Raw genomic sequence first — 25,169 nt, forward strand, 5'->3', positions numbered from 1 at the left:
ATGACTCACAAATATACTGCTCAAAAAAAGGGAACACTTAAACGACACAATGTAACTCCAAGTCAATCACACTTCTGTGAAATCAACAACCCAGCAGCAGGACCGCTACCTCTGCCTTTGTGTAAGGAGAAGCAGGAGGAGCACTGCCAGAGCCCTGCAAAATGACCTCCAGCAGGCCACAAATGTGCATGTGTCTGCTCAAACGGTCAGAAACAGACTCCATGAGGGTGGTATGAGGGCCCGACGTCCACAGGTGGGGGTTGTGCTTACAGCCCAACACCGTGCAGGACGTTTGGCATTTGTCAGAGAACACCAAGATTGGCAAATTCGCCACTGGCGCCCTGTGCTCTTCGCAGATCAAAGCAGGTTCACACTGAGCACGTGACAGAGTCTGGAGACGCCGTGGAGAACGTTCTGCTGCCTGCAACATCCTCCAGCATGACCGGTTTGGCGGTGGGTCAATCATGGTGTGGCGTGGCATTTCTTTGGGGGGCCACACAGCCCTCCATGTGCTCGCCAGAGGTAGCCTGACTGCCATTAGGTACCGAGATGAGATCCTCAGACTCCTTGTGAGACCATATGCTGGTGTGGTTGGCCCTGGGTTCCTCCTAATGCAAGACAATGCTAGACCTCATGTGGCTGGAGTGTGTCAGCAGTTCCTGCAAGAGGAAGGCATTGATGCTATGGACTGGCCCGCCCGTTCCCCAGACCTGAATCCAATTGAGCACATCTGGGACATCATGTCTCGCTCCATCCACCAACGCCACGTTGCACCACAGACTGTCCAGGAGTTGGCGGATGCTTTAGTCCAGGTCTGGGAGGAGATCCCTCAGGAGACCATCCGCCACCTCATCAGGAGCATGCCCAGGCGTTGTAGGGAGGTCATACAGGCACGTGTATTACCTCCACACACACTACTGAGCCCACACACACAACTGAGCCTCATTTTGACTTGTTTTAAGGACATTACATCAAAGTTGGATCAGCCTGTAGTTTGGTTTTCCACCTTAATTTTGAGTGTGACTCCAAATCCAGACCTCCATGGGTTGATAAATTTGATTTCCATTGATAATTTTTGTGATTTTGTTGTCAGCATATTCAACTATGTAAAGAAAAAAGTATTTAATAAGAATATTTCATTCATTCAGATCTAGGATGTGTTATTTTAGTGTTCCCTTTATTTTTTTGAGCTGTGTATATATGGTGTGTGTGTGTGTGTGTGTGTGTGTATATATATATATATATATATATATATATATATATATATATATATATATATATAAATATTATAAAAATATTACTGGCATTAAGGACCAATCACCTGGCAATAAATTCCTTGGCATGCACACACATCTAAATACACGTACAGACCCTTACATACAGTAGATAACCCTGGCAGGATTTCCCTACTGTATGTCTACTCTAAAAGCATGATACCTTTGTTCTGTGTGCAGCTGTTTGATCTGATCTACCGAGAGGAGACCCTGTTCAACGTGATAAAGAGTGTGACCCGGAATGGGCGCTCCATCCTGCTCACTGCCCTGCTAGCCCTTATCCTGGTCTACCTGTTCTCCATTGTGGGCTTCCTCTGCCTCAAGAACGACTTCATCATGGAGGTGGACCCTCTGCCTCAGATCGACTCAGGTACTGGACCATCATAGACTCAAATAGCCTCTACTAGTTGTCAGCGTATGGAAGGTACAATGAGACATGGTCAATCAAACCTGTAAGGCAGGGCTCTCGAACCCTGTTCCTGGAGAGATACCCTCCTGTAGGTTTTCACCCCAACCCTAGGTGTAACTAACCTGATTCAGCTTATGAACCAGCTAAGTATTAGAATCAGGTGTGCTAGATTAGGGTTGGAGCTAAAACCTACAGGACATTAGCTCTCCAGGAACAGGGAGAGCCCTGGTGTATGGTATAGGGTTGTACTGTATGGTATAGGGTTGCGCTGTATGGTATAGGGTTGTACTGTATGGTATAGGGTTGTATGGTATAGGGTGGTGATTGGGTTCTCTTCTACAGGAGGACATGGCAATGAGGAGGCATCACAGGACTTCCTGAACTCCTGCAGTGGAGATGGAGTCAGCTGCACGACCGAGGCAGGACTCCCTGCTGAACCTGATGGTTAATCTCTACTTATTAAATCATCTATTGCTGCTTTGATTCTTAAGTCACCCTCATCATGTGACAGGTTTGGATAGGAAATAAAGGTTAAAGAAGAAAAATATTTAGTTTGGATGGGTGTCAGATGCGGAATTGTCAAATATCATGTACTTGGAGTCTGGTGTGAGGGGTACGTAGATAAATAATTCACGTTTTTGCAGAGGAGAACAATTCGGAGCGGGCCTGTGACACTCTGCTCATGTGCATTGTCACCGTGCTGAACCACGGGCTGAGGAACGGTGGAGGGGTGGGAGACGTGCTACGCAAGCCCTCCAAAAACGTAACAACGAAGATGCAACACACTCTTGCTATACTTACAATCCATCTCAAACACAATCAGTATCACATCATGTCAAAGAGCACAAATTTTCCACAAACCAACATATTTACTGTACATTGTATTATGAGCGAACATTTGAAAACGTGTCATTAATGACGTCATTGCATACCCTGCAGGAGCCACTGTTCCCAGCCCGTGTCATCTACGATCTCCTCTTCTACTTCATTGTCATCATCATCGTACTCAACTTGATCTTTGGTGTCATCATCGACACCTTCGCTGACTTGCGTAGTGAGAAACAGAAGAAAGAGGAGGTCCTCAAGACCACCTGCTTCATCTGTGGTAAGAAATTGAGATTTGACTGTTATATTGGCTCATTTTCTGCATTCTGGACATTCAACCTGAAGCTCTCTCCCTGCAGGTCTGGAGAGGGACAAGTTTGACAATAAAACGGTGTCTTTTGAGGAACACATAAAGTTGGAGCACAACATCTGGAACTACCTGTATTTCATTGTGCTTGTTCGCGAGAAGAACAAGACTGACTACACCGGTCCAGAGAGTTATGTGGCCCTCATGATAAAGGTAAAGTAACCTGCTTTGATTCTAGTTTCATTGGGGGGACACCCACCTCTACGCTATTTCTCACTGAAACCATTTTACGTCTCGTTTTTGTAAATAGCATTAGATACCTTTGTCTCTGGGGTCATCTAATGCTAGGAGAAGCACTGTCACTGACTCTACATGTCTCCTCAGAGTAAGAACCTGGACTGGTTCCCCCGCATGCAGGCCATGTCCCTGGTGGTGACGGATGGAGACGGGGAGCAGAATGAAATGAGGAACCTGCAGGACAGACTGACGTCCACTATGAACGTGGTCAGCCAACTCACAGGACAGTTAACAGAGCTCAAAGAACAGGTGAAGGCGAAACAGAGCTTGCCAGTGCATACACAATATTTGTTTCTGGTTGCCCAGATAACACGTATTCACAGGATATCTTATCCAGGGAAAGTCACATGACCTGTATAATGATGATCTATTTGGGAGAAAAAACAAGTCTGGTGTACAATTAGGTGAACTGATGTCCTCATGATATAGGCTAGTGTTTCGAGCAGGATGACCCTGGCCTGGCTGACAGTGTGTTGTTGCACTGTTTTCTGTGTAGATGACGGAGCAGAGGAAGAGGAGGCAGAGGATGGGCTTCGTGGATGTCCAGTCAGGAGGAGCTGGTGCAGCTAGTGTAACCCCCAGTGCTGCTGGAGGAAACCACCAGATGTTCAACAAACCCTGATGTCCCGTCTAACCGCCATAGACTGGAAGAGTCCGCCGGGCCTATACATCCATCCAACACTTTCAGTGATGGAATCATCAATCATGTGTTAAAAACATAGTGGCAATGTTCTTAGTTGTGACTGAGTTACCGCTGTCGGGTTCTTTGTAAATCAATGTTTTTCTTCAAGGGCCCCTTCAGTACTTCCAGTAGTCTGAAGCAATAGAGGAATATCTCAATTGCATACCTTGCGTCATCTCCTTCTCAAAACCTTTTGGATGAGAAAGCCAGAGGTCCCTCCCCTCTGACAATGGGTTTTGAGGAGGAGACGAGGTATGGAATTGAGATCCTCCCCATGTTTTTGGTCGTTTGTCCTCACAACTATCTATTAATGGCATTTGCACTGTTGCTGTGACAGACGTACCTCAGATGAGGAAATTATGGGAAATTGATTCCTGCAAAGCAGGAAGCAACATGTCCATCCTTTATATGAATGTATTTATATATAGTGATTAATACAGTAGGCACATGAGTACCACAATGTTTGAGTGTCTGAAGCATGCATGTGATTTGGTTTGGAACACTTGTCACAGGGCCATTGGACTGGTTAGAGAAGTGTCTCCATTGCACTGAGAAATTGTTCTCGGACAGGCCTCAGTAAAAATATTTGATTTTAACTGTGTTTTAACTTCTTTATGACATGCCAGATCTTCCAAATAAAAAATTAAGAACTTTTTGGGGGGATAGATTTATTAAACAAAATACATATTCCAATCATTTTAGTATACAAAGAAACAGTGAAATGTTAAGGCTAGAGTTCAAAGGTGCAAGGCAGGCACTTTCAGAGAAAGATGTAACATTGTTGCATCTAGGCTATTGAGAAAATAATTCTTAGGTTAGTTTGAAATAGTCACTCAAGCATGTAGACTAGCCTATTTCAGAGTGCAACAAAATGTTTACCTCTCTGCTCTCACAGGATTGTAGGTCTGCTTTGAAATAACGTCATTAGTGATACAGGACCTGCCTGCAGTATGGCAAAAATACATAAGTCATACCTCTTGTCTAAAACACTTCCAGTGGTGCATTCAGATTCTTATTAGGCTCCTCCCTATGGCATATGAAAGGAAACAAACCTGCATTTTCCCTTATGTAAGTCTATTGACATTAAAGTGACTCAAATCAAAATCTGGTACAGAGGCTGCATAATACTATAGCAATATAAACATCTGGGTTATTGAGAACTATTACAATTCCTTGCTGAAACAAGTAGAAGTGTTGTCAATCGCTGTCAGACATTGGTTTTCCCTTCATTCTTTAATGTGTAAACAAGAAAATGACTAACTTGCGCAAAGTTTGTCCTTAAATTCATGTTCTATCCTTTTGTCATCCTAAAGTTATTAATCCACTTACATCTCAATAAGAATGTGAATGGCATAATTGAAAAGGTTTTAAAAAGCAGGAATATTTTTGAAATAGTGGCCTATTTGCTGTTAACTTCTGGAAAAATACACATTTAATAAAGTTATTTCCAAGCAGCTGTATCATAAATATGTGATTAAAAATGACTTGTCTACAATTTACAAGGCAAAACAATCAAGCAAATAATTTGAACTTTATAGACAATAAGATGCCATTGTTTTCTGCTATTTGTGCATGACTTGGTAGGTAGAGTGTATTCATTAGAATGTCTAACAGTTCAGACTGAGTGCTGTGGGAAATGCATGTCAAGAGACTAGAGACCAAACCACTCATTACCAGGTTACATGAAATGCTTTCCTCATAACTATGAGCACCATTATCTTTGGGTTAAGTGGCCTTTTCCTGTTTGAGCTTGGCCTTAGTGTCTCCCTCGCTCTCCACCAGGGTCTCCTTTATCAGGTACTCCTTCAGGCTGGGTTGGTTCCCTGTATCCGCCCCAGAGTCCTGGATCTCCTGAAGCAGCACTTCCCACTGCCGCTTATCCTTAGAGATCTTCCATGACAGTCTGACGTTGGTCTGGAGAAGAGGAATGAGCAGTGGGTGAAAGTGGTGCTGCTGCAGGGCCTCCGGTGAGGGGGCCAGGTCCCTCAGGGCTCGGTCACAGTGCTCCTGGGCCTCCCCCAGCTGCTCCAGCTCCTGGAAGCAGGTCACCAGGGCCAACAGGGTAAAGAGCCAGTGGGTGCCCTGCTGGTGATGGGGCTGCTGCTTTCCCTGCTCCTCACAGCCTAGCTTCTCCTGGAGCCTCAGGCCATTGAGCAGAGGGCCCAAGGCCTCCTGGTAACGGCCCACACGCATCAGCATCTGGCCAGCCTGCAGGTCACCCAGGTAGAAGAACTCCAGGAAGGTGGGCGAGCGCCGCAGCTCAGCCAGCGAGTGCATGTGGGTCAGGTACTGCTCAAACGCCCGGCTCCGCTTGGCGATGGTCTCAGCAACAAAGTTTTTACGCAGCTTCTTGCGGGGGAAACCAACGCGCTCCATGTTGTCCCTGTGACGGCGGCGAAGGCAGCTGTGCAGGCGCTTAAAGTCTGTGTATCGCCGGGTGATGGCGGCGGGGGTTTCGTCAAACATCCCAGACTGGATCAAATGGATGGTGTAGAGCTGAGGAGGAGGTGGTACACTGTCAACAAGATGACACGCAGGCTAAGCCAGGCAATAGACATTCATCTCTGCTGTTTCACACGTACCACATACTTGGAGGAGCTCTCTTGCACCACACTGGCATCAGTCACTTCAAACACCAGCTTCTGAGGAACACTGTGGAATCTTAAGCTCCTCCAGCTATCCTGCAGCTGACGTGTGAGCAGGGATGAGCCTCCAGGAGACGGGCCCACTGGGCTGGTGTCTGAGGAACAAAGGCAGATACACGTCAGCTCAGCTAAGACGGCCCTCAGCCCACTCATCTAAAACTGAGAAAGCTCACGTTTGCACAGACTGAAAAAACCTGAAGTGAAACTTGCGGTTTCAAATAAGCAGAATACAGTGGAATGAATGCTATTCTTATTCTGGTCAGATAGTTTCAGTTGACTAATAGTATAGTACATTAATGTTTATGCAAAGACATACAGCTCACAGTGCTGGATAAGTGTATCCCACCAGCTATCTGCATGCTATATGGGAGATCATTGTTGTGAATTATAATGTCTACAATACCTGTGCTGCTGAATCCATCCTCTATGGACTCTCCAAGGTAGTCTGAGTCACTGTCTGGTCCTGAGGCCTCACCTGGGTCTTCGGATTCCAGGGCGCTCTCCCCATCGAAGCAGAGTGTTCCCCCAAGCCGCTCTGAGAGACACTCTGTATCGTCCACTAACTCAGAACTCTCTTGGAAACTTTCCTCTGTTACATCAATTGGCTCCTTAGAGACTACTTCTCCTTCTTTGAACAGTGTCCGTCGCAGTCTGTCCATGAGCTTAGAAGCCATCCCAGCAGACCACTAGGAAATAATTTCAGTAAGTTCATTTGATGTCAGATAGTGTACAACCTACAAGAACTTTATGTAGGTGTACATCAACTCAGCTTATAATAGTCAATAATCACATAATCATTATTTCGTATGGCAATGTGTAAAATCGGTCAACTCTGACAAGCTAACGTTACTACTGTTACACCAACTAAAATGTTTGGATGGAAACATTGCAGCACATCAATAATGCAAATGTTCTAGCAAGACAACTGAGTAGGGGGCGGGGTCTAGATAAAGAAAATAGCAAACGTTATAGTTAGTTAGTTAACGTTAACTCTTCTTTGAATATTGTCTTTGCCTTTTAACAGACATGCATGCAGTATGGAGAAACAAGCGTTCCAGCTTGTAAAAGCATTCAGCGACTTGAACTAGATACAAAACAAGAAAACTAACTAGGATCAGCAGAAAAGCTAGTTACGAATACACAATAGGGTAACTTAGCGCGCTAACTACAGTAGCTAGCTAGTCAAATTAGCTTGATCAGCTAGCTATCTACGGATAACAACGTACTTTAATTTATTTGGCGAAACCTCGCAGGCAAACTTCAATTTATATCTAAAGTCTCAAATCTCACTCACTGTTATAATTGATCCGTAAAGCTCCCTTAGTTATTTCATCAGCATTATGCCACTTCTGAGTCTGCCCCAAATTTATTTAGGACAGTCTGTCCAAATAGTGTGTGATTGCGTCCCGGGATTTGGGGCGTTCCTGCATGTGGGCATTCCTGCATCATGAACGCCCCCGTAATTATGACTGGGGTGCGTTCGTAAATTCACTTTGGTGTTTTCCCATATGTCTGGACGTAACCAGCAAGCTAGCCAACTTTAGCCAGTGAGTTTGGGTGCTTTACAGCCGTTGTGAGGTCAGAGCTATCGGATGAACCCTTATCCTTTATTTAAATAAACCGGAACTGTGACCATGATTAAACATATTTGAAAAGTGGTCATGACTGATTCAGACCTGTGTAGTTTGTTAACTCTCACCTCTCTGTTGCCCCTGAGAGACCTTTAAAAAAATACAATTTACTCCTACAAGTAGATTCCAGCTTTATGCAAACAAAAAGAGGTGGGACATATCTGACAGGAAGATGTGTTGAAGGTGTGGTGAAACCCATAGAGAGTGATAGAGGCCTCTGGTGGCCAAAAGGGTAAAAACATGGGCAGTGCCATTGAGGGCTTCCACCATTTCCAACTTCATTTACTGATCCCTCCTGGTGACCCTGATGGAGTCATGTTTTTAAGAAGAAAATTGACCACTTCAAAATGGAGATTGCTTCAATGGCGCTGTCCATGTTGTCACAGACTCTACAATGGCACAGATACAAAGATGAGTCCTCTATCTATCTCTGTGGGTGAAAACAGATTACCCAATTTTCACCTAGTGACAGCCATTGGGGAGTTTGGGTAAGGTGTGTAAAGATTAGCCTAATATAATACCTTGGTGTGCCTGGAATTGATCAAATTCTCATCAAAGAAGGTAGGCTAATGATTCTCTCTGTTTCTGTTCAAATATTTCATCTTCACCTTTCTCACCAGAAGCTTCTAAATGTATGTCTGATTTCATGCCTTTGTGTATTGTACAAACACTATCATGGAGACGATTGCTCTTTTTGAGTCTGCGTTTGGCACTGTAGGTTTTTGAGTCTCAGCTGTATGCTGTGGTTAGTCAATTTTCCTCTGGTGGGATTGTTTAAAGAAACAATTCTTGAATTAATCAGACTTATATCTAAATTGAATCAGGGCCATGTTGGGTGTGTTTGATTTGGTAAACACTTCCGTCTGGAATGTTCTTAATTTCTAGAGGTTTCCCCTAACCTTGGAACGCAAAGATCATAGTGGGACTCTAGATAGTTGAATCCAAGCTTCTGTTTTAAACTTTAACAATGACATCCCAAATGCAGAAACAGCCTGGAGTGGAATTCTACCACCAGTATACTGCGTCAGGGCTGGGCTAGGGCTTACTAAGGAAGCAGGACAGCTGGTTGGATTGGTGTGCTCCCTCTCTATTGTTCAACAGCACTGTCAAATGTGACTGAACACGCAAGGACACAGTTTCTCTATCCAACAGGTCAAATTCAAACTGATTGTATCACTATTATGCAATCACCGTCAATGGTGGAGCACAGCAATGAACTGTTTGCTTCTCTAACAAAGACTAGTTAATACAGTGCTGGAGGCGTCACTACAGACCCTGGTTCGATTCCAGGCTGTATCACAACTGGCCGTGATTGGGAGTCCCAAGCGGTGGCGCACAATTGGCCCAGCGTTGTTAGGGTTTGTCCGGGGTAGGCCGTCATTGTAAATAAGAATTTGTTCTTAACTGACTTGCCTATTATAATATAATACATTGCTTGAGTGAAGCTTAATGTGAGGATTGTGAAAGATTTACCTTTTGAACAACTCATTCAAGATTGACATTCACTCACTGCCCTGGAGTTGACAAACACATTGATAATGCAGGACACAGCTCCAAATGACTAACCCGACATTCAGGAAAAACTAGTTTAGGGTTTATATTGCAGAGCTGTTTACACACAACTGTGTGGCTTTGCTGAATGAAATCCTGGACTCATTCATCTGTTCACAGGGTGCCACAACTGTTACTCAGCAGGTATTACATTAGGAATCTGTTTTTAAACAGAAAGGTTGGTGATGAACCATGATCTGAGTGATTACCATTTTAATGACTCACAATGTATAGTAAAAAAAAATGAATATGTCGATGCCCAGTAATTTCACGTATTTTCTATTAACAGCAAGCAGCTCAGTCATGAGTTGCCCCACTCCTCTCCTCCTCCTTCTCATTGGTATTTATGGACCATGTTCAGGCTTCAAGATATGTGCCTTCAACATCCAGAACTTCGATGCCATCAAATCAGCCAACTACAGAGTGATGCACACTCTGACCAAGGTGACTCTTGTCTTTTCAGAACAATACAGACTTACAAGAGGAAAACTGTTGCTTTTAGTGAAGAGTGGCTCAAAAGAGAAACTAAGATTTTGTATAATTTCAGCCAGTAGCTTTGAAAACTAGTGCTCACACGCCAAAACGGGTCCCCCGAAAATGTTGCACAATTTAGTATGATCTGATATGTACTGCAATTTTTTGTATTTGCAATTTGTATATGTTACGAATTCCAATTCATACAATATGTTACGAATTTCTAGCTAAGTGCTTAATTTCCTGGACAGCATCTTTAACTATAGTGTCATACTGTTGTGTAAATCAGTCTCAAATTCATCTTAATAACCACTTAAATGTAGGGTGTCCTAAATTCGTATTCAATGTCGTCTAAAATGAGAACGGTAGCCCCTATCCGTGAATAGAGTGTCTCCTGAAAGCTGGGGATCTTGGCTTTCCATACGTACCATACCATCTTTGGTCCGGCTAGTACCATATATGGGCATAAGGTGTCAGGTCACACCCTATCACACCCTATATACACTTGAACGTTGATATGTGGTGAAAGTGAAGATTCCAAAGCTGATATGGATGTTATTTTTCGGCCTGTAACCTACCATTATCGAGTCACATCCCAGAGAGCCAAGAAGTTCATTTTATACTTCGTTTTCACTAAACAACAAACATCTTACAACATAAGCTTCGATTTGGCCTGTGTTTGAGCTAGGTAATTACGAACAAAAGTAGCCCATTATTAAGTTACCAATGTTCTCCGGTAACGTATGGCTGAATTAGAACACCAATGTCCACCCGGTGACCACATCTTAGTGAGCAAAAGGTGTGGTTAGACTGGGGAGAGGATAAAGTCAAATATGGACAGTCGTGTAAGCCAATAAGGTAAGCTTCATAGCTATTTTGAGTAATGCGGCCCATTACTACCGGCATTTTGAAAGGATGCACTCCAGAGCGCATCATAATATTTTGAACGGATTCTTTCATCGCTTTGGCATAAAAATGGCTTATCAGGAATGTAAAAAGCAAGCAAACTACCCAATAGGGGAGTAAAAAATGTACAAAAGCCAAGTATACCGAGAAAGGGACTTTGGAGGAAATTAGTGAGTCAAACAGAGAGGCTGGGAGCGACCTTGACGACTCTGGCAAATAAATATTTACTGTAAGGATTGGATTCAGTTTTAGTTCTGTATGTAAATGATTTTGCATAGCGTTCTATATATAGTATGTATTTCAGTGGAGGCTGCAGAGGGGATAATGGCTCATAATAATGTCTGGAATGGCATCAAACACCTGGAAACCATGTGTTTGATACCATTCCACTGTCTGCTCCAGTCATTACCTGTTTTCCCCAATTAAGGTGCCGCCAACCTCCTGTGATGCATTTAGTACTTTTTATATAGTTGTGGTCTGCTTCTTTTTGTTTTGTATTTACAGTATAGTGGTGTCCTGTGTATCATTCCAAAGTAGTTACATGTTGTATGTATTTCACACTAGTTTACTGGTATACATTGGATATATTCTGTGTAATTTTGGAGAGGCCACCAAATTCTCACGGCCATTGTTTAAAACAAAACATTTATTGAATATTAAAACATACAATGTACTTGCAGTGAAGCTGCCCAACATTTACGTTACCTTTAGTCATTTAACAGACTCCCATCCAGAGCAACACCAGGGTTAAAGCCTTGCTCAAGGGCACGTCGACAGATATCCTACAGGGTCAACTGGCAGCTTCATTAAATAGTACCCGCAAAACACCAGTCTCAACGTCAAAAGTGAAGAGGGAACTCCGGGATGCTGGCCTTCTCGGCAGAGTTGCAAAGAAAAAGCCATATCTCAGACCGGCCAATAAAAAGAAAAGATTCAGATGGGAAAAAGAACACAGACACTGGATAGAGGAACTCTGCTTAGAAGGCCAGAATCCATGTTTTTGCGGGTACTATATAATGAAGTTGCCAGTTGAGGACTTGTGAGGCGTCTGTTTCTCAAACTAGACACTAATGTAATCTTGCTCAGTTGTGCACCGGGGCCTCCCACTCCCACGCCTTCCACACGGTTAGAGACTGTTTGCTCAGTTGTGCACCAGGGCCTCCCACTCCCATGCCTTCCACACGGTTAGAGACTGTTTGCTCTGTTCTGTGAAGGGAGTAATACACAGCGCTGTATGAGATCTTCAGTTTCTTGGCAATTTCTCGCATGGAATAGCCTTCATTTCTCTTTGTTTCTGGCCATTTTGAGCCTGTAATCAAACTCACAAATGCTGATGCTCCATATACTCAACTAGTCTAAAGAAGGCCAGTTTTATTGCTTCTTTAATCAGAACAACAGTTTTCTGCTGTGCTAACATAATTGCAAAGGGTTTTCTAATGATCAATTAGCCTTTTAAAATGATCAACTAGGATTAGCTGTTTCCAGCTACAACAGTAATTTATGACAACAAAGTCTACACTGAATTTCGGATCAATTTGATGTTATTTTAATGGACAATCTTTTTTATTTTCTTTAAAAAACAAGGACATTTCTAAGTGACCCCAAACTTTTAAACGGTAGTGAATATCTTACAACTATGCTGTGATGTTTAACCAACAATTGGAATTTATTGAACAGAATCCACAGATTGTGAGTTGAAGATAAATAATTTTACTAAGAGTATAGTAATTGGCTGACCAGGTCTCTCCAGATCTCCCAGCAATGCTATTTCAATTTTAGATTAATGTTATGCTTTTTCAGCCATTCCTGAACCTGAGACCAGAAAGGGGCTACCTGAGGGCAATATCAAAACAAATAGTCTATTGATTCTGTATCCTCACAACAAAATCTGCAAGGCTGCAGTGATTGTATATCCCAAATATTCAACATTTTGTTGGTGGCAAGTATTCTGTGCAATCATTTTAGCTGAAAGGCATGAAGTCATGAATCTTGCGTTGTTTTATATATCAACTCATGGACCATGGAATCGGTACATCAACTATTTTGCAATCTGTATGACACAGCTGTCAACTTCCTGGTCCTCAAATTAAATTGGCATACTTTCCTATTTATGCTATTTTTATTCCTCTGTCAGTTTTGATCCTTTATATTGGGCAGACACCAGTTCCCTACATCCTCCCACTGCCACCTGTCTCCTCCATTTTTGGGGTAATTCTGTAATTAATTCATCAAATTAGCCTATTGTGCCTTGATAACCAAATATAATTTCAGCAACTGTTCAAACCGTAAACCAAACCACAAGAATCCACGCCAAAAGGTATTTTGTTTTGGAGTAATAACTAGTGATTTACAGACTATTGTGAAATGGTATAATTAAGTGATAATGCCCTCGAAGCCGGTGTTTGGAGGATATATTGGCATGGTTCGTCTTGGGCCGGCAAACTGTGCCAATATATCCTCCAAGCACTGGCTTCGAGGACTTTATCACTTTTCTACAACGGGTTACCAACATAATCAAATAATGATGTACATATTTTCATGAATTTATGTATGAATAAATTCATCAAAATATTTCATGCTTCCACAAGATAGTCCTGACACATCTAGGGTTGCTACCCAAGCCAACTGGTCGTTTGTTCTATCGGTTCTGTTGCCAGAGAAGTGACAGTTATTCAGTGTTTTTGTTCTGTATCTATGGACAAGACCCAGTCATTCGTTCTAAATGTTCTATTGCCATACAGGCTGGTACTGTTCTTATCCCTTAGTCACGTCAAACAGTGAAGCCAGAATAACAACAAAGTCTTTGCATTTGTTGAAGCTGTTTTCTAGTGACATTTATTTGGATACATCTATAACAATGAGCTAATGAGATGCGATTTCACCTGGCATAGAACATGTGCTCTGTCTGAAGGAAACTGTTGTTCAGGAGCTAGCCAACAACACAGCTAACGCGGAAGCTGGAAAGACTGCAAATTAGCTGCACTTCGTTTTACCTGTTTTCTATTGATATTTCTTTGTATATATTTTCAAATGTATTACTTTTTTTTAAACTATCATATTTACATAAGTATTCAGACCCTTTACTCACTACTTTGAAGCACATTTGGCAGCGATTACAGCCTCGAGTCGTATTGGGTAGGACTCTACAAGCTTGGCACACCTGTATTTGGGGAGTTTCTCCCATTCTTCTCTGCAGATCCTCTCAAGCTCTGTCAGGTTGAATGGGGAGCATCGCTGCGCAGCTATTTTCTCCAAAGATGTTCAAGTCCGGGCTCTGGCTGGGCCACTCAAGGACATTCAGACTTGTCCCGAAGCCACTCCTGCATTGTCTTGGCAGTGTGCTTAGGGTCCTTGTCCTGTTGGAAGGTGAACCTTCACCCCAGTCTGAGATCTTGAGCGCTCTGAAACAGGTTTTCATCAAGGATCTCTCTGTACTTTGCTCCGTTCATCTTTGCCTCAATCCTGACTTGTCTCTCAGTCCCTGTCACTGAAAAACATCCCCACAGCATGATGATGCCACCACCATGCGTCACAGGATGGTGCCAGAGCCCTCATTTATCAATGTTACGTAGAAAAGCTTCTAAATTAACTCGTAAGAAGATTTCAAATGTTTGCAAGTACAATGAAGTTAGTATTTATCAATTGCTCGTACGCTTGATGTACACACATCTGTAAGTATTTTGCCTTGATAAATCCGACACATTCTAATACACTGTGCTCGTGCACTTGAAGTCTCATTTACATAACTAGCTGCCCTAAATGACCATTTATGGTCACAAACCTTCCCCTTTAAAGCTGCAAGAAATGTCACTGACAACAGGGAGAAATCCTAATCAGACGCGGAAATAGGACTTTTGATCACCGAAGTGGAAGTCAAACAAGCCATACTTTTGGAGCCCTCAGCAATAGCTTGTCAAATAAGATTTTTTTATTTTTATATTGCTTGGGAGCAGGTTAGAGCTGTGGTAACTTCTGCCTCATCTGAGTGCAGAAACGGTTAATGAAATTAAAAAGAAATGGTTTGATTTGAAAACATGCAGCAGCAGCAACAGCAACAAAAAGAATGATCCACAAAAGGGATAAGTGCAACAGGAGGAGGGCAGAGTGACTCTTCACTGTCTGCTATGGACCAGTGCATTTGGAGCATAATTGGAGAGACCTCAGTGTCTGGCATCATTTGTGATGGTGATACTGAGGACTCTCTCCTAGACCCTAAAGGAATACCAGACAAACCAACTGATGGTAAGTCGAGATTTATTTTCGCAACCATATTCAGACATGGACCACATCTAAATATTTTTTTTCTTGACAATAAATATAACAAAACATGAAATCTTCACAGAAGGGTGTCCTCTTTGGCGAGCGCTTCAGCTGCGCCTCATGACACAGTCCTGAAACAACGAGGAGATCAACACATGAATTCTTGGACTCAAACAGCAGCTGGAGGATGTATGCAACGGCCTGAGAGAGAAATCAATCATTGAAAGAACTTGTTGATTGTGTCAAACGTGAGACAAATTCTGGTGAAATGTAAATGCGTTTTCCTTGTCAATTTGAATACAATAATTGGAAGAACAGATACCTAAAACCGTTGTATGATATTGACTCTTGTCCTCAGTGCCAGGGCTATGGGTGGTGGGGAAATGCTCCCTGTCAGGCATGGGCTCATCAGGTCTGGGTGGATCATTCAGTGGAATGCCTTTTTTTTTTATTGCAATGTTGTGGAGCACACTGCTAGCCTTGACAATGTAGCAAACCTAAAAAGGAATTTGCACATTGTATTACATTCATGTAATGGCATTTGAAGGAATGTAATTTCAGAGGCAAACCTTTCTAGGCTGGTATTGCAGTGTGCCTCCTGACCCAGACAAGCACAACCAGTGCCCTTTCAGCAGGCCTATGGTGTGCTCCACTGTTCTTGTGCATGCACGGGCTTGGCTGTACCTTGCCTCTTGTTGATTTGTGAGGGGAGTCATCAGCCATGGTTTTTAATGGGTAGCCCCAGTCTCCTGCAGTTATGAACACAACATGTAGATATTGTTTCCCAGTAGTGGTCTAACATGGCAAATAAAACATAAGCCATCCATCCTCAACAGCTCCTTCCTGGAGGTTAAGGCTGACTGAACTGAATGAGTCATGTGTCCCATTTGGCCACTACATTCAACAAAGCCAAATGTGAATCACCGATGACCTGCACATTGACAGAATGGAAACCTTTTCTGTTGAATTTGTTCAATGATGGTGCTTTTATTGCGACGTGGGTGCAGTCAATTACTCCAAAACGCATTGAGAAATCTAGCTATGGTATGGAAATCCCTTTTCACTCTGGCCTGTTGCACAGCAGTGTATGGAAACTGTATGTATTGTGGGGTCAATGAAATAATGCCATGAAGGACTGCAGGCAATATTCATCTCGTTGTGTAATGCCAGACCGATCCTCAATCTCCCGCTGGAATGTTCCTGTGGCCAAAAATCCCAGGGTGGAGAGGACTTTGGTATGCACTAGGATGCCATTGGTGCATTTCGTCTCCCTTTCTAATACTGGAGAGAGTTGGTTGCAGAGATACAATAAAATATGCCATGGAAAAGAAAATCTACTAATAAACCAATAAGTCACTCTCAGGAGAAAAACCACACGCTCATTGAAAACACGCTCCCTGCATAATGCAGCTTGTGCCAGATCCTCCAGAAATGCAACATTTGCCATTTTGGACAAGTCACTATGCCTCAGTGTTGCCTTTTTATATTATTTAACTGGTTTAACTAAATTGCCTCCAACCTTACATTCCACTCTCTTTCTAATTGACTGTATTATTAAATGGTTTCATGTTTATGAATTCGATAGCACCCTGAGAACTATTAGTAGCTTAAGTGTCTATAAAATAAATACATGAATAAACTATTGATTTATTCATCTTGTTTGTTCATAATTTCTGATTTGGTCCAGAATGTCACTCTTTTCTCCATTTGGTGTATGGCATTTCATAAGCAGTTTGACTTTTCTACCACAAGGTGTTGTGTGTACGCACGGTCAGAGGTGTGCTTAAATTTACACACATTCTCAAGTATAAGTACAAATTGATAAATCCCACACTTTGCTTAAATGATCACACGCATGGTTTACAAACATTCCTGTTCATACGCAACATAGATAAATGAGGGCTCAGGTTTCCTCCAGACGTGAAGCGTGGCATTCAGGCCAAAGAGTTCAATCTTGGTTTCATCAGGCCAGAAAATCTTGTTTCTCATGGTCTGATTGACCTTAAGGTGCCTTTTGGCAAACTCCAAGCGGGCTGTCGTGCATTTTTACTGAGGAGTGGCTTCCGTCTGGCCACTCTACCATAAAGGCCTGATTTGGTGGTGTGCTGCAGAAATGGTGGTTCTTCCATCTCCACAGAGGAACTCTGGAGCTCTGCCAGAGTGACCATTGGGTTCTTGGTCACCTCCCTGACCAAGGCCCACCTCCCCTGATTGCGCAGTTTGGCTGGGCGGCCAGCTCTAGGAAGAGTCTTGGTGGTTCCAAATTTCTTCCATTTAAGAATGATGGAGGCCACTGTGTTCTTGGGGACCTTCAATGCTGCAGACATTATTTTTTTTGTACCCTTCCCCAGATCTGTGACTCCACGCAATCCTGTCCCGGAGCTCTACGGACAATTCCTTCGACCTCATGGCTTGGTTTTTGCTCTGACATGCACTGTCAACTGTGGAATTGGTCTGTGCCTTTCCAAATCATGTCCAATCAATTTAATTTACCACAAGTGGACTCCAATCAAGTTGTAGAAACATCTCAAGGATGATCAATGGAAACAGGATGCACTTGAGCTCAATGTCGAGTCATAGCAAAGGGTCTGAATACTTAAGGTATTTCAGTTTTATTTTATTTTAAATACATTGGCAAACATTTCTAACCCTTTTTTCGCTTTGTCATTATGAGGTATTGTGTGTAGATTGAGGGGAAGCAATTAATGTAATCCATTTTAGAATATGGTGTAACAAAGTGTGGAAAAGGTCAAGGGGTCTGAATACTTTCCGAATGCACTGTATATCCATTAAAAAAAGTCGTGATTTCGACTGGCTGAGAAAATCTGCCTGTCGGTCTCTTGCCGTCTTCTGACACGTTCATTACTATGCAACAGCTAGATCGAATTTGAATATTGAAACAGTGTTGCAAATGTCGGAGAGACAGACAATTATTATTATTTTAAAGATAATGTCTAAATGCTTTTTATAGTGGAGCTCGAGTTCATAAATTGCCTGGCTAGGCTGATGAGACCGTGGATTGCGCAGTCTGGTGGAACAGAATAAACAAGCATTTTAACGACATGGTTTTAGCGGGCGATAATTTGTGAAATAGATACCGATTGGAATGCGGGTTTAACCAATCAGCATTCAGGATTTGATCCACGGGTTGTATTACGTGCTGTAGACAACTAGCTAGCCATGTGCTTTTTTTTCTCATGACCAAAACATGCCATTTTATTTTTTATCTGAAATGGGAATGAATATACCAGCAGCAGGTCACTCGGATAGTGTTTTAGGTTACACTGGCAATTATACAAATATTTGCCAGGGCATATTATTTTTCTTTATAAATATGATTATTTCACATGATAATGTAAGAAGCTAAAAAGGCTCTGTAGCTAGCTTGCTATGTTTTTAGCCAGGCTAAAGCTAACTGCTACTACTACCAAGGGAAGGCGACTCTTCCTTGTTTTTAGAAAATGAGAAGACAAAAATAACATCTTTGCTATCGCCCCCTTGTGATTGGGACCGGCGAGGCTATCATGTTACCAAAAAGGTGTCCGCTGCACCAAAAATCCCACTTCACCTGCATGCATGTAGATCAACAGAGTGAAGCACAGCTATATAATGTAGTTATTTTTCAGTGATTGTTAGACATTCATATTCTGACCTTGTTGGTTGATTGTCCACAGGTTGTGTCTCGCTGTGACATCTGTCTCCTTCAGGAGGTAAAAGACCTACAGGGCAAAGCCACCAAAGCTCTGTTGGGGAGACTCAACAGATACAGTACTAGGTACAGTAGAATCTATATACTGTAACAGGTATCTAATACTCTACCAGATCAATCATCAGTTCAATCATTCACACTAACTTGTTTGATTTGTTTGATTCCTCTGTTTTTGCTCCCTGTAAAGTGTATTGTTAAATGCACTTGAAATAAATTGATTTGAGTTATAAAGAAATTCTTTATTTATGCTAGACTTTTAAAAACTTAATTTATGGACTCCGACCCCTTTTGTTCATTTTGTCTTAGATATGATGACCAATATCACTATAAGTATGTTGCCAGTGGAGGTCTGGGGCGGACACCTGAAGACCAGGAGCAATATGTCTATCTGTACCGGTAAGAGACACCATTATTTTTACATTATATATTTGAATCCTGAACTGACTAGGTGAAAGATCTGTCGATGGGCCCTTGAGCAAGGGACATATCCAGATCGACTTACAGGAGCAATTAGTGTTGTCTGCTAAATGACTCAAATCTGTATATATTTCAGAGCTCTTACATCACATTCATTTACAAATGCTATTCTCATGACGTAAACTTGCAATCATTTAAAACCTCCTAAATATGCTGCCTCCCCTGTCCTACTCTTTAACTATCTGTCACCCTGCTTAACTTTAAGCCCAAGTGAATGATGCTATAACTAAATGCCTCTCCACAGGAATGAGACTGTAGAGTTGACAGATAGGTACCAGTACGCTGACAAAAAGGAAGGGGGTGTGGATGCTTTCTCCAGAGACCCCTTTGTTGTTAGATTTCAAGCCAAGGAAACAGGTTGGTTCTTTTTAAGTTCATGAGAATTGAAATTCAATCTGTGCTGTTTTGATAACTAATGATCTTCCTCTGAACAGTGATAGGAGACTTTGCTCTGATCCCACTGCACACTACGGCCTCTGACGCAATCAAGGAGATTGACAAGCTTTATGATGTCTTTGAGGAAATAAAAAGGAAGTGGAATACTGAGGTGAGACATGACAAGACTGGGAGAACAATTTCAACTAACTGTTGGTGTTTTTGTTTGGTTATAGTAAGATTAATTCAATTACTGTTTTATCTGTCATGCTATATTATCCACGTATCTAACCTACACCAATGTAATGTAACTGTGTCCTATAGAAAGTGATGTTCCTGGGAGCCTTCAATGCTGGTTGTGGGCACATGACAAGGCAGGACAAGGCAAACATCAGACTGTTCTCAAACCCTGGATTCTTCTGGTTGATCGGGGACAAGGTGGACACCACTGTTGGAGACCTCACCAGCTGTGCCTATGACAGGTGGGTGGAAATTAGAAAATGAGCTACACTTAAATTATACCTTCTTTGAATTAGGGATTATTTTGATTATAGACAATCTGCATTGATGGATACAATAACATATTACTATTCAGCTCTATTGACTTGACACTTAGTTTTTCTTAGGATTGTGGTACACGGACAGCCCTTCTTAAAGGCCATCAAACCTTATTCAGCTCGGGTCTTCAACATCGCCAAGGAGTATAAACTCTCAAAGGAAATGGTAATGCTCTTTTCAAACAATACTTTATCATGTGTTTTAGCGTTTTAAACCCTTTTCCATCTCAAAAAGCCCCCAGGAAAAGCTGCACCATGCCAGGAATGCCAAAGTTGTCTTTTTTTATGTATTTTTCTTCTGTCATAGATATCATGACACAGAATAAACTCAGTTCATCATTTCAGGTTCTGGAAGTGAGTGACCACTTCCCTGTGGAAGTGGAGCTGAAGACTAAATCGTCGGGGCAGCTTCAAGCTCAGGTTCAGCCACTCCTCCTAATCGCGGTCTCTATCATAACCTACGTCCTGCACATCTTACCTTCGACCAGTGTGCTGTGTGGAGGACTGAGGGCCTTCTCTGAAGTATGAACCATAGCAATATAATTCATTCTATGGTATTTACATCTAAAACTTCCATGAGCAGCTCGTCCTATCATGCAGGGGTTCACAAAACTCTCTTCGGGGACACCTAGACGCTTCAGAATTTTGTTGTAACCCTGAACTAGCTAACCTGATTAATCTAATCAAGGTCTTGATGATTAGTTGACAAGTTTAATCAGGTGTGCTAGCTCTGGAATAGATCTAATATAGGGAACTGCTGGGGGTCCCCGAGAAGAGGTTTGAAAACCACTGCTCTAATGCACAGTGATGATTACATCTTTGGTTGGTCCCCTTGAGGTTGCATGAAGATTTAAGACATTAAGAGGCAGCAACATTATCACTACATGAGTTAGTTGATGGCAAAATGTCTCATCTCCTTTTTCCCAACATATCTATGAATTTGCTCTGGTGATGGGTTACTGATCCCCATTTGCGCTGACATCCTGTTTCAGGTATTTGACTCACATCTTGAATGGAAGGCTACAGCTTCCTGAAGCCCCCACTTCTGTCAATAATCTTTGCTTTTAATAACAGAGAAATAAATATTATACTTTGTAAATGCATAGTTGTAAATATTTCAAGTTACATTTTATAGGTTAAGACATTCTATAATGTGGTTTCAACATTGTCACTAAATGTGTTTAAGATGTTCCATGCCTGTACTGTACATATTATTTGAATAAAACATGTATTGAAAACTATGTAGACTATAATTTACCTAGCTAGGACACTTTGCGAAATGGGATTAGGATGCCTCTGAATTGATTTCTATCAATGAAATTTAAAAAAAATGTATCAGCAAGTTAAAGAGATCTCAAGAGAATGATGGCCTTATTATACATATTTTCAGGAGGATATTGTTGAATTTCTATTTAATGTCTTTAAGGAAGCAATTGATTTAGGGGTCCTGCCTATGACACAAGGCCTCATTTCTGTAATCACCAAACTAAACAAGGATCCTATAATGTTACAAATTGGAGACAAATCACATGAATGAACAATGATGGAAAGCTACTTGCATCCATCTTTGCAGAAAGACTTGAAGGTCTTGACCAAATCATTGCTGATACCCAGTCTGTTTATGTACTCTTGTATATTTGTTTTTTTACTTTTTTAAATTGTGCACAAATATAAATATATATATATACAGTTGAAGTTCACACTTACGCTTGGCCAAATACATTTTAACACAGTTCACAATTCCTGACATTTAATCCTAGTAAGACTCTCCTGTCTTAGGTCAGTTAGGATCATCCCTTTATTTCAAGAACGGAAATGTCAGAATAATAGAGCATGATTTCTTTCAGCTTCTATTTCTTTCATCACATTCCCAGTGCGTCAGAAGTTTACAACCTCAATTAGTATTTGGTAGCGTTTCCTTTAAATTGTTTAACTTCGGTCAAACGTGTCGGGTTGCCTTCCACAAGCTTCCCACAATAAGTTGGGTGAATTTTGGCCCATTCCTCCTGACAGAGCTGGGATAACTGAATCAGGTTTGTAGGCCTTCTTGCTCACACATGCTTTTTCAGTTCTGCCCACAATTTTCTATAGGATTGAGGTCAGGGCCGTGTGATGGCCACTCCAATACCTTGACTTTGTTGTACTTAAGCCATTTTGCCACAACTTTGGAAGTATGCTTGGGGTCATTGTCCATTTGGAAGACCCATTTGCAACCAAGCTTTAACTTCCCGACTGATGTCTTGAGATGTTGTTTCAATATATCCACATCATTTTCCTACCTCATGATGCCATCTATTTTGTGAAGTGCACCAGTCCCTCCTGTAGCAAAGCACCCCCACAACATGATGCTGCCACCCTCGTGCACGGTTGGGATGGTGTTCTTCAGCTTGCAAGCATCCCCCTTTTTCCTCCAAACATAACTGGTCATTATGGCCAAACAGTTCTATTTTTGTTTCATCAGACCAGAGGACATTTCTCCAAAAAGTATGATCTTTGTCCGCATGTGCAGTTGCAAACCGTAGTCTGGCTTTTTTATGGCGGTTTTGGAGCAGTGACTTCTTCCTTGCTGAGCGGCCTTTCAGGTTATGTCGATTTAGGACTCGTTTTACTGTGGATATAGATACTTTTGTACCTGTTTCCTCCAGCATCTTCACAAGGTCCTTTGCTGTTGTTCTGGGATTGATTTGCATTTTTCGCACCAAAAGCGGTATGACGGCTGTGTGGTCCCATGGGGTTTATACTTGCATACTATTGTTTGTACAGATGAACGTGGTACCTTCAGGCATTTGGAAATTGCTCCCAAGGATGAACCAGACTTGTGGATGTCTAAAATTTTCACATGATGTCAAGCAAGGAGGCACTGAGTTTGAAGATAGTCCTTGAAATACAGCCACAGGCACACCTCCAATTAACTCAAATGATGTCAATTAGCCTATCAGAAGCGTCTAAAGCCATGACATCATTTCTGGATTTTTCCAAGCTGTTTAAAGGCACAGTCAACTTAGTGTATGTAAACTTTGACCCACTGGAATTGTGATACAGTGAATTATAAGTGAAATCATCTGTCTGTAAACAATTGTTGGAAAAATGACTTGTGTCGTGCACAAAGTTGATGTCCTAACCGACTCGACAAAACTATAGTTTGTTATAAAGAAATGTGTGGAGTGGTTGAAAAACAAGTTTTAATGACTCCAACTTAAGTGTATGTAAACTTCCGACTTCAACTGTATATAAAAAAAAGTATTTGCTCCAAAACATCCATCCGTACCACTAGGTGGTGTTAAGTACTGGTTTGAAACAATATATTGACAGCAAGTGAACCAACAAGGAAGAGAACGGTACACCACAGGGGGAGCATGACTAGTCCTCTGTTGTTCTCAGTCATGATCAATGATGTTTACTCTCAGGTACAGTCGGACATTGGGAGGTCGTTATTTGCAGATGATGGGGCCTTATGGAAGAGGGGAAGAAATGAGCATTACAGGAAGCAATTGATGAGGCAGAGCTACAGGCATTAATGTGGGGATTCAGGTTCCCTGTAGAGAAAACTCAAGACAGTGTTCTTTACCAGGAGGAAGGTGTGAGATGAGGTATGCTTGAGGTTATATGTGAGAAACTTGGAGAGGGTAGGGGCCTTCAGGTTCCTTGGGGTATACTTTGACACTAGACTGACCTGGGCAGAACACATTGAGAGAGTGGTGGGAAAGTGTAAGAAGGTGCAAAATGTGATGCGCTGTCTAACGGGGCAGGAGTAGACTATGGCAGTATAGCTTATGGTTCAGCAACCCGGACATCATTGGAAAGGCTAGGTGTCATACAGGGGCAAGGACTCAGAATATGTAGTGGGGCATTTTGGACGTCCCCAGTGTCTGCACTACAGGTGGAAATGGGGGATATGTCATTGCAGATTAGGAGACAGCAGCTGGCAATTCATTGTTGGATCAACCTACAGGGACAAGGGGTTTCTCATCCTGCAAAAGGGATTTTACAGGTATGCTGGGAACATGAGCGAAGACAGAACACAAACTTTGGGTGGGTAGGTAATATCCAGGCGAAGGAAACGGGATTGTATAGAAGGGAGTTTAGCCCAACCGTAGTTATTCCTGTGAATCCATCATGGCTACTGCCAACTCCAGTAGTTGATCTAGAAGTGTTGGAGAGACCAAAGAAAGATAGGGAGGGTGTTGATCCATCTGATTTGTTTAAGACATGTCTGGATACTGTGTATATGGATTTTGTGGCCATTTACACAGATGGTTCAAAATATCAAAGGACAGGATGTGCTGGGTCAGCATTTGTAGTTCAGGAATGTGGGGTGGAAGTCAGAAAACGTATTACAGATCATCTGGCTGTATATACGGCGGAGCTGATGGCCATACTGTTGGGCCTTGCAGTGGGTGGAGGAAGTCAAGCCAGCAAGAGTGGTTAATTGCTCTGATTCATGTGCAGTGTTGATGAGTCTCCAGTCATTTAGATCAACTAGCAGACAAGATCTGCTTGATGAGGTGCTACAAACCAATGGAAATATTAGACAGATGGGTATACAGATAAGATTTACTTGGGTCCCAGTCCATGTGGGGGTGGAGGGGAACGAGGCAGTTGATGTACTGGCTAAACAAGCACACATTATCAGAGGGAGAGAGAGGCTGAGTATATTGAGTAGAACGTCATTAGATATAGTCTCAAAAATATATATCTTTTTTAAGAACAACGGTGCTGGCCGGTAGGATTTAGTTTCTCTCTGTCTCTGGCCCACACTCCACTACAGTAAGCGGCGGTAATGCACCATA

The 25,169-nt window shown here is 42.2% G+C and overlaps 3 protein-coding genes across 4 annotated transcripts in view; 2 read left to right on the plus strand and 1 right to left on the minus strand.

Annotated features, from left to right (window-relative positions):
- The window catches only part of LOC115132159 (inositol 1,4,5-trisphosphate receptor, type 3), a 43,448-nt gene extending 39,001 nt beyond the window's left edge, over positions 1-4,447 (plus strand). The window contains exons 52-58 of the mRNA XM_029664460.2: positions 1,455-1,644; positions 2,026-2,127; positions 2,328-2,446; positions 2,623-2,788; positions 2,868-3,028; positions 3,200-3,361; positions 3,609-4,447. Coding sequence (XP_029520320.1) covers positions 1,455-1,644; positions 2,026-2,127; positions 2,328-2,446; positions 2,623-2,788; positions 2,868-3,028; positions 3,200-3,361; positions 3,609-3,734 — 1,026 coding nt within the window. The 3' untranslated portion in view covers positions 3,735-4,447. The remainder of the gene's footprint in view (positions 1-1,454; positions 1,645-2,025; positions 2,128-2,327; positions 2,447-2,622; positions 2,789-2,867; positions 3,029-3,199; positions 3,362-3,608) is intronic.
- Positions 4,448-5,006: 559 nt separating this feature from the next.
- Positions 5,007-7,851, minus strand: LOC115132160 (sorting nexin-21-like). 2 transcript variants are annotated; one of them, XM_029664461.2, is made up of 4 exons: positions 7,734-7,851; positions 6,843-7,125; positions 6,377-6,534; positions 5,007-6,290 (listed from the first exon to the last, which is right to left on the minus strand). In XM_029664461.2, exons 2-4 carry the CDS (start codon positions 7,111-7,113, stop codon positions 5,520-5,522), a joined length of 1,200 nt encoding a protein of 399 aa, XP_029520321.2. In that variant the 5' UTR covers positions 7,114-7,125; positions 7,734-7,851; the 3' UTR covers positions 5,007-5,519. The 2 variants fall into 2 exon arrangements, with proteins under 2 accessions (XP_029520321.2, XP_029520322.2); XM_029664462.2 differs by having other exon boundaries at positions 7,666-7,851.
- Positions 7,852-8,360: 509 nt separating this feature from the next.
- LOC115132161 (deoxyribonuclease gamma-like) lies at positions 8,361-21,620 on the plus strand. Its single transcript, XM_029664463.2, has 10 exons — positions 8,361-8,631; positions 9,911-10,065; positions 18,936-19,036; positions 19,277-19,366; positions 19,692-19,804; positions 19,882-19,994; positions 20,147-20,304; positions 20,449-20,545; positions 20,725-20,901; positions 21,372-21,620. Exons 2-10 carry the CDS (start codon positions 9,925-9,927, stop codon positions 21,411-21,413), a joined length of 1,032 nt encoding a protein of 343 aa, XP_029520323.1. The 5' UTR covers positions 8,361-8,631; positions 9,911-9,924; the 3' UTR covers positions 21,414-21,620.
- Positions 21,621-25,169: the final 3,549 nt, after the last annotated feature.

This window comes from Oncorhynchus nerka, linkage group LG7, assembly GCF_034236695.1.
Source record: "Oncorhynchus nerka isolate Pitt River linkage group LG7, Oner_Uvic_2.0, whole genome shotgun sequence".
In the NCBI taxonomy this organism is placed as follows: domain Eukaryota; kingdom Metazoa; phylum Chordata; class Actinopteri; order Salmoniformes; family Salmonidae; genus Oncorhynchus; species Oncorhynchus nerka.